The 9697-nt window shown below is 43.9% G+C and overlaps 1 protein-coding gene across 2 annotated transcripts; it reads left to right on the forward strand.

The window, feature by feature from the left end:
* The first annotated feature begins 711 nt into the window (after positions 1 to 711).
* LOC134483442 (uncharacterized) lies at positions 712 to 5352 on the forward strand. Of its 2 annotated transcripts, XM_063278709.1 has the most exons (5): positions 712 to 889; positions 1916 to 3390; positions 4025 to 4191; positions 4914 to 5019; positions 5143 to 5352. In XM_063278709.1, the coding sequence occupies exons 2-4, from the start codon at positions 3290 to 3292 to the stop codon at positions 4976 to 4978; spliced, it is 333 nt and encodes a 110-aa protein (XP_063134779.1). In that variant the 5' UTR covers positions 712 to 889; positions 1916 to 3289; the 3' UTR covers positions 4979 to 5019; positions 5143 to 5352. The 2 variants fall into 2 exon arrangements, 1 of the variants encoding a protein (XP_063134779.1); XR_010060306.1 differs by having other exon boundaries at positions 4914 to 5346.
* Positions 5353 to 9697: the final 4345 nt, after the last annotated feature.

Raw genomic sequence — 9697 nt, forward strand, 5'->3', positions numbered from 1 at the left:
TTTTTCTGACCGAAGCTCATGGTATATCTTACTCAGGCTTGTGAGCAGTGCTCCTTTGGCGACATTGGTGCAGAGAGGAGAACCCCACAAGCAACATGAGGTTCCCTTCACTGATGGCTCCAATATTGCACTTTCCTCTGCCAACTGGTCTCCACACTTTGCCTAGCACCATAAAGACTTCAACTCTTTCTCCTAAGGAATTTCTTGGCAATTGTCGATTGCTAAGCACATGACTTCATGAGTGTTCCCCTAATACACACGCATGTTGTAAACTACCATGCAGACTATTGATGTGATTTAAAGCACCTGTACATAATGAGACAGGAGAACTTTTGACTGCATATTCAAGCTGGTATGAAATCTCAGGAAGTTTTAATGGCTAACATTGGTGAATGAGGACAATGTGAGTTAGGATGAGACATTTTTTGGGCAAGATTTGAAAGGAAACATGCATTTAGATGCATTGGAATTACTAAGGTTTTTATAATCAAGCCTTGAGGAAAATTTGGCTTTGGAAGCAGGAGATGCTCAATGGCTCTGCCCCAGGAAAGTCTCCTGGAAAGGGCACCTCTGCTTATGCTCAGTACAGGGAGATTATTAGCAGGGAGGCAAAGTCTGCTCCCCATGACATCTGCTGTCCCTTCTTGGACATTCTATTGTCTCCTAGAGAGTTCTGGCATCCTCTGTGATGTCACCAGTGTTGTAGTGACAACCAGTGCCCTAGTTTCTCTCAGTCTGAGTCTGGCAGTTACAAGCTAAGACATGTTTTCCCGTCTTCACAAGCGTTTTGGGAGGGGGAACGTCGATTGTGGAGAGACTAGAGTGAAGGAGTCTAGCCTTTCCTCTCAAAGTAATGATGGACAAAGACAGCACTTCTGGGGAATGTTCAGTAAGTTCTGGGCAGTATATTTTGAGCTTCCTGTCAGGGGGGCTGGAGGCTTAAGCTGACCTTTCTAGCAATGGGCCACAACAACTGGAGCATCTGAAAAGGAATTGAATTCCATGAATATCACAATTCCTTAAAGTCAAGGATTTCAGAACTTTAGATTCACCATCCCCACTGGGAGGCTATGGTAAGGCCAATGCTATTATACTGTGAACTTCTGGTCTTTACTTTTCAGTTCATTTGTTCTGTTACATTGATATAATAACCTCATCAGGAGTCATGGAGGGTCCACCTTTTCTGAGTTTAGACAGGGCAGCAATGTGTTTCACTATCATTGCTTCTTTAAATACAGTGGACACCTGACAGTAGGAACAGGGAGAGAATTGTGCTCCAGGCAATAACCTTATGTTCTTAGACCTTCTCTGATTTATTCTAACTGGCAGGGTCGTCGTTAGCTTTATATATTAGAGGTTGTGTGTTACAAACATGTTTCTACAATACAAAAGCTATTTGGAACGTGTAGACCAAGATGCAGCCTGTAACCTATTGGCACTTCTGGGGTTTTGGTGTTTCAAATAGGGGAACAGATAAGTCTGTTGACCATGTCCTCCTTGGAAATGCATTTTAAATCTAAAGTTGTTTGCCTAGAGTATCAGGGTAGGACATCTGAGTGTCTCCAATCATTCAAATGTTGTAGATGGTGAATTTATCATCTGAGTTCTGAAACCACAGGGGTGAGGAAACTAAGCTGTACCCTGTTCAGCTGATAATAATCCTGGAGAAGCCATCTCCATCGTCCATGTAAGCACGTGATATTCGGCATAGGGAACACCTGGCTGCTTACATCTCTTGGTCTCTATAGAGTAGTGGGAGAACTGAGAACCACTGAGGAGGCCTCTTAAGCATAGACCAATCGCCTAGCAGTGACACTGAGTTCCAGGCTTGTTCTCCTGTTTAGGCCTAACTGTGGTCTATGTACACTCTATGCATTCTCCCCATGCAGGTTCACTTGTGTTCTTCTACCTACAGACGCTGGGAGAGAAACATCATCCCCTGGAACTGCCCTAAGCGAGAAGCAGGCCAAGAAGGAAAAGGAGAGGCTGATTAAAGAGCTGCAGCTCATTACCGAGGAGAGAAATGACCTGAGAGATCGCCTGAGGTTTCTGACAGAGAGATCCAAGAACAACAGGTATGGATCCCTCCAAGTGCTTTGTTACATTCCTGGGTCTGCAAGGTCACCTTCATCTTCTCCTATTAAGGTTTTGGGTTCTAGAAAGCTGTGCCTCCCTATCCACCCTGTGCTAAACCTCACCTCCCATATAGAGGAGATTCAGAACCTGACCCTGAGGAGCGAGATGGAAAATGGATTCATCTGTTTCCATTTATTGAAAAGCAGAACTTGTGGTCTGAATGAAGAATTCAGGAATAAAGTCAGGGAGAGTGAGTGCCCAGTGTGCATTTGCAAAGCCCTTGACAGCTGGTGGCTTTGCAAGATTGTACTTGCAGTGAGTTTATGGTGAGTCTCTGTACTGCTAGGCAGGGCACTGAGTGCTGGAAGATCCAGGCAGCAGCCTGAGGGGCCTGGTCCCAAACTGTTCATCTCAATGCTTGAGTAGAAGGTCTCAGGCTCAGGCCTGTTTGATATTGTCTGTGTGTCTTGCCCTCTGAGACAGCAATGGTGCATGCATTTCTCCTGGTTCTCACAGTGCTCTCTGTTTCCATATTTCTCTTTCTCTTTCTCTTACTCTGTTTACATTGCTCTTTTTTGTGGATATGTCTCAGTCTGTGAGTCTGTGTGTGCATACATCCAAATGCATACGGACAACTTTTGTATGTTTATATTTCCCTCCACACTTGGAATCTAGGGGTCTACGTCTTGGCCTGAGTATTTACCTGTAACACTTTCATGGTCATGTGAATGCTTTGTTCTGGGAGCCCCACTGTCAACAACACAGTTCTTTGCCTATGTGGACACGTTTGTCTGTTTATTTTTATTCTTTGTGCAGATTATAATTTTGTGTTGATATACGGTCTGTTATCAAAACAGGAGAAAAGAAATCACAGGTTTCTGGCTGTGTTGGGGTGGGGGAGCATGGAGAGGTGTGGCCTAGGCTCTTGATAGCTTAACTGGCTTGACTGCAGATTTCCTCTTGATTGAACAAGGGAGCCAGGGAACCCTCCCTCTGGATGCCAAGATTCTGGTGTCCTGGACGCAGAAAAACAGGTTTCTGAAGCTGAAGAAGACCCCAATATGTAGAATTCAGAAGGTGTCCTTCCAAGACTGGGGTAGTACAGGACCCACCCCGAGTTCATATATTCCTAAATGCTGATGTTCATAGGATTCTATCATTTGGGGCCAGGCCACACTTCAGGCCAAATCCATATTATGAAGACCTGGAGAGAATGGAGGAGGTGGTCATGTCAATTCTGCACAACTTAGAGATGGAGAACACTGAGATCCATGAGAACAGCCATAAGCTGAAGAAGGAGATTACCTTCTCTAGGTAAGTCCTGGTCAGAAAGGCTATCACCTGTGGAATGGCCATTTCTGACTTTCTTTGTTCTGGATTGGACGGTCTTCAGCTCTGGTTCTATCTCTTGTGCTGTTTACACATCAGTGTGCCAGGGTCATTAGGACTCAGTTTTCAGTTCCACAAAAGACTGTTACTCATCCCAGGATTGTCTACGCATCTTCAGAAGGCTCCAGATAGAACAGTAGTGATTGAAGTCAGCAGAAGGTTATTAGGCTGACCTGGACCTATGGTGTCATACCAGGTTTTACAAAACTTAGTGCGTGGACCACATGTTTAGCATGACCTTCTCTTGGTTCTACTGACCTGCTTTGAGGGAGTTTGCCAACTACTAATTGATGTTGCCCCCATGCATTGGGCTTTCATGGATAGTTGTAGATCCATGTTCTTTTTGAGAGATGCGGACACTAATTGGTGCTCGGCCCAAACAAACAATTTATTCTTCCTGGAATTTACTCTTTGTGGTTTGTGCAGCAGCCTTATATGTATCGAGATGTATTTTATTAACTCTTCAGGGGTATCTGGGACCTGGTAGACTTATTGGGATTTGGGAGTAGGAATGGGAGAAAGGGGCAGCATGATCTTATTATGCAGACTGTATTTCCAGAAACCTGCTCAGCCAGCTCCTGATGGAGAACACATGTAGGAAGAAGTTGGTCCCACTGAAGCAGGAGAGCAAGGAGGGACATCTTCAGTGTGCACTGAACCAGAAATATTTGGTTGCCTTCAACAAGAAAGATAAAGACCAGCAACGTCCAGATCCAGCATCATCAGGTAGGGACGAGCAGCTGAGTTAGCTTAACAATATCTGATAAAATTTGCCAATTTGATACATCTTTGCTCTCTCCTACCACCTTTCTAATTTACACTCACAACCAGCCAACCACCTCATGTAATGGAATTGTTCATTGCTCTGCCTATGCACAAGTATTCTGGGAAGTTAACCACTTTTCAGAAACTGAATTATTTTGCAAGTATATTTTGCTGCTCTTTTTGAATCTGCAGTATAGAAATGGTGACAGATGAATAACATACCTCATTATTGCATATCCATGTGATTGATTGGATCCTATGCAGAGATTTGAACAACTTCGTGGTCCTTTGACAAATGACACTCTGTGGTCATGTGACTTCTTGTGTAGGAAGCACCTTTCTGGGATAAGAACCAAGTGCAAATGTCAAATTAGTACTTGTCATTGGCTTTAACCTTGGTGACATATGGACATCTCCTTTCTTCCTGCAACCAAATGAGGTCTCTTCCCATTGCCCTGTTCTTGGTTTGCACTGGTATAAGTCTGGGTCCCAGATTGGCAGCCCACATTACTGTGAGGCTTGCCGGGGATTTTGCCCTACCTGCAGAGTTAGCAACAATGATATCAGTTAAAAGGTCCATGTCGACTGTCCAATAGAACTGAGGTGGTAGAAGGCAGCATTCTGACAGCTGGCTTGCATTTCCCCAGCAAATCAGTATCTGAAAAACTGCCTTCCTCTCCCAGGTCTCAGAAAGTGCAAGAGAGCTGGAATTGGACACACCCCAGTAAGAGAGCTTCCTGAAGAATGAGTTGCTTTCTCAGGAGTCCCTGATGACAAACATCCTGAATGGTAACAACATTTTTTGGATGAGTATTCTTCCTCAGAGTTAATTTGTCATTTCTTAGAGACCCTCAATTTATATAACACTAAGCCAGCCTGACTGATTGAGGTCTTACTCACTTTCTTTTTCAGAAAACAGCACTTGAGAGACAACTTGGGGGACTGCCTTTCATTATGTGTGCTAGAGGAGAAACAGCAATACGTCTATGCTTCTAAATGTTCGTTAAGAATATGCTGTTTAGAAATATTTTTGTTTTGATTTTCATTGAAGTTTTCTTTTTGTTGTTTCATATTTATATGTTCTTGTTACTATTTTTCACTTTGAAATATTTTTAAATATTTTTATTCATTTTAATCCTGTTTTGTTGTCAAAATGTATTTGTTATCAATAAAAATTGAATTCTATCTCTTGACTCTTAAGACCATCATTCTTACTCAAGGGTTCTGTCCCCTCCTGTGGACTTAGAACTGACAGCTAGAGATGGATCTCTGCCTGTTCCATGGAGCCTGGGCTAATTAGTGAATTCAAAGTCACCAAGGGGTACCCAGTGTCACAGTGTCTTTTGTGAGGAGAATGTGGCTTTTTCTCCGCACACACTTTATGATGTAATCACTGACATGCTTTACCCAATTGTTAGGGTCCATGTGGTTCTTCTGAGAGAGCAGCAGATGCTCTACCCTGTGAGTCATCACCACAGCTCCTGCAGGTGGCTTTTGTTATTCCACATGAGGTGCTGTATTAGGTGGACAGGATCACCTACAATTAAATAGAGAGATCTCAGGAGATGTGTGTTCACAGGGAACTTACTGAGCCGTGCATGCTCAACGTCTTAGGTTGCCAGGCATCCCTACAGGGCTCAGGTTCCCCACTGCTCATTGTGGGTCAGGATCATCCTCCAGCATCACTTAGTGTCCATATTAGAGCAGATCTTTCACCTGTTGTCAATGATGACCATATGTGTTATACACATCTGATAAAATACAGAATAGAAAGTAGCTTCCTGTAAGCCAGCTTGGCGTAATGAGTTCTTTTGGTAGCAAGAAAAGTATCTTAGTCTAAGCAGTTTAGGGAGGAACCTCAAGAGCATCCATAGTGAATGTAGCCTACAGCTGTGAACACAGGTTTCTGTTGGAGAGCAGGCCTGTGCAGGCCCAGAACCTAGGTGGGACAGTTCCAGCTACCCTTTTTCCATGGCCAATCTGGGATCATATTGAGAATGTATTTTTTCCAGGTGACTCATTTCCAATTTATGGAATGGAACTAACGTACTGAGATTGGAGGTGACTCAGAGAGTTAAAGTACAGAAGGAATAATCCAGAATGTCCACAAAAGCTTGGTGTCACACCAGGGCTTTTAAAAGCTCAGCAGGTAGAGAAGCAATGTAGTATTTGGTTATTCTCATGCTTAGGTCTAGTCATTCATTATAAGCTGACCATGACACAAAAAGTGTCATCTGTGTCAAAACTAGTTGTAACTAGATCCACCCCACACTGTCACATCACTACCGTATTTGAGGTTCTCCGTTACTATCTAAGAACCTGGAAGAGGCCTGGGTCTTGCTACGCAAACTCATAATTTATGTGTTCATGACACTGTGTGCTTTGTTCTGTAAATGCTACCATTGGCATACAACACCTTGGATACTTTGTACTGACATCTGTCACATGAGACAATAGTTCATGTCATCCTAACCTGAATAAACTGTCCTTAGAGTACAGTGTGGTATGGGGGGCCTTCTTTTCCTGTGATATAGGAAAACATTTCCAGTCTTCAGTCAAGTCTGTCAGCCATTGTCCAGTGCCTATCTTGAGATGTCCACCTTTTCAGCTGAGAGTCTTCATCCAGGCTGCTCTGTAATCTTGTAGAAGATTAATTGTGTTCCAGCCCTAGGATTTAATTCAGTGTCCCTGTACTTACCAGACATGCTCAAAGCCATAGGTTCTACCCTAACCGTGTGTTTTTTAGAGAAAAAAATAAAGAACCACATTGCACTTGAAGTTTCTCCTCCAACATAAGGAGAGCCTGCATAGGGCCTTTAAGTAACTCTAAGCCCCAGTTCCCCACAACTCCCTCTATTGATTCCATTATTGATGTGTTTCATAGCAGCTCACTTTATTTTTGGTGTGGAAAGAATGTGCACCATGTCAGTAAAGGCTCTGTGTGTGTGTGTGTGTGTGTGTGTGTGTGTGTGTGTGTGTGTGTGTAGTCCCTAGTGAAAACTGTCCAGGTGCAGGCAGACTCATGTTACTACTGTCCCATGGCACCTTGCAGGCATTGAAATGGTGGTCTACTTTAATACAGCCTAAACCGGGCTGTGCATGGTTTGCAGTGAGATTGTGATGTCATCCCCACTAGAGAGAGCAACATAAGCTTCATTTATTACATGCTACTTTTACCAAGGTGAGGCAAAGCCTCATCTTATAGAGTGTCTGGTAGGATTTGACAGCAGGAAATTAATTCAAGGCTCAAATCAAATCAATCGATTACAAACAAAGAGAAAAATACAAAGAGTCAAGGGAACCACAAGATGTGTGTTGGTTTTTTTGTTTGTTTGTTTGCTTGCTTTTTTTGTTTCTTTTTTTTTTTTTGTTGTTGAGAAGATCCACCAGAGAGACAACCCCTTCCTCGAACAAACTGCATACAAAGAGACAATACCTAAATTGACAAAATTAGAAATGAAAAGGGGATATAACAATAGACAATGAACAAATTCAACAATCCTCCCTGGTTTGAGTGCCCTGGGGAAGTTGGGAAGCCACTTTTCCCTGACCTGTGTGACTTTCCCTGCATAGTGAGCTCTCCTGCAGGCGATGCTTTCACATGCTTCTTTAAAAGCACCTGTTCCTCAGATCTAGATCAGCTGTGAAAACAGGCCTCTTCAAGATAGTGTGAGAGCTCCCCCTCCCAGCTCAGAGCTGCAACTCCATAGGATCCTCCAGCCCCAGTGCTGGATGGGTCCCATGGAGAAGTCAGAGCAAAGTGCCCCTTCTGAGAAGTGACTTAGAACAGAAGGTTCAGAAGTGACAGTCAACCCCCAAGTGCTTCTTCCAGGAGAAAGCAACCAGCTCTCCCCTTTAAACAGTGTAGGCTCCCACATGACCCAGGTCTGTGACTGGGAAAGATTTTCTGGAGCTTAGTTGCCCAGTCACAATGGGGCTACATTCTGGATCCATGCTCATTCCTACAACAAAAGGTCCTCCCCCTCCCTCCCAGGCCTTCAGTTGAACCCAGGTCCTTCCAGGACCAACAGACTTGAGAGAACAGAGTGCATCCCAGGGGAGAGAAGAGGCCCGAATGATTTTAAATTGGAGAAAAACCCCATATCCACCATCTAACAACGTTAGGGTTTGTGCGTGAGTTGACTTCAGAATCTCAAGGTCAGATTTTCTGATAACAGCTGCTGGTGAAGCTGAAGTCTACTGTGGGTGGGATTGTCCCAGGCAGGGAGGGGATCTGACTCTGCAGGCCTGGCCAGCTTCTTCATTCTCCTGAAACTAAGTGTTGGTCAGCTGTAAATCTGAAGTGAGAGTTGGTTTTTGTCAACAAAAAGGATGACATTTCAAGTCTCACACATTATGTGAGACACACATTTACCCACAGGGGATTTGAACTTACTTCTATAGAAGTAACTGGGAGCCAACAAAGGGAAAGCATTCTTGCCTTTAGCATTCTGTCTGTATCAGAGACGACAGGGACTGGCTTCCTGGACAGACACGGCCAAGCAGACACACATTTTAATGAGGGAAAACTGAGGTAAGAAATGTCCTGGGGACAGTGATTTCAGATTGTGCCTTCAGCCAGGAATCTCTGTTGCCATTAAGGCAAGCGGCCTTGGGCCTGCTAACTTGTCACTACTTCAGGGTGTCTCTGCTCTCACACCTGCATCAGGTCCTCCTCAGATGAAGGCTTCTCAAAAAAAAAAAGTATATAAAGCAATGTTTCTCAACCTGTGGGGAGCTACCACTCACAAAGATTTATATCAGATACCTTGCACATTATAACTTAGAAGAGTAGCAATATTAGTTATGAAGTAGCAATGGAATAATTTTGTGCTGGGGGTCACCACAGCATGAAGAGCTGCATTAAAGGGTTACATCATTAGGTGGGATTTGAACCACTGCCATAGAAACTGACAGATGGGAACAGACTCCTCAGATAAGTAGAGAACCACAGTAAGGGATACTGTGTCCCACCCTAGAACCCAGAGGCAGAATCTACCCCAGGAGTCTGTGGGTCACCTTGTCTTAAATTCTCCCAGGGTCAAGAATAGCATTGATCATCTCAGCAGAGTCAGCTTGCACAGCCCACGTCAGGCCCATGTCTTCCCTTTGCAGAGAAGGATGTGGGTCTAAGTGACAGTCAGTGAGACTGAGGGGACCCTGACACTCATTTGCTTTGAGCTGTGGTTTCTTCACCTGTAAAATGGACGTGTTTCTGCTGAATTGGGTTGTTGTGGAGATTAACAGAACATACAACCTGCTCAGTGTCTGCCTGGCATGGACCCTGTTGGTTAAATGGAAGCGCTCGATGGTGATGCATTTAAAAGTAGAATATCTAGCCCAGTAGTGTTAGATGCCGGGCCCCATACAGGGGTTGTAAGTATTTTGTGATGCTAAGACCACTTCAAGTTAAAACCAAAGGCTCTTGTTTTAAATTTAAAAAAAATCAAGTATAAAATGCCAATAT

The sequence above is a fragment of the Rattus norvegicus genome, chromosome 19 (genome assembly GCF_036323735.1).
Source record: "Rattus norvegicus strain BN/NHsdMcwi chromosome 19, GRCr8, whole genome shotgun sequence".
NCBI classification, from domain to species: domain Eukaryota; kingdom Metazoa; phylum Chordata; class Mammalia; order Rodentia; family Muridae; genus Rattus; species Rattus norvegicus.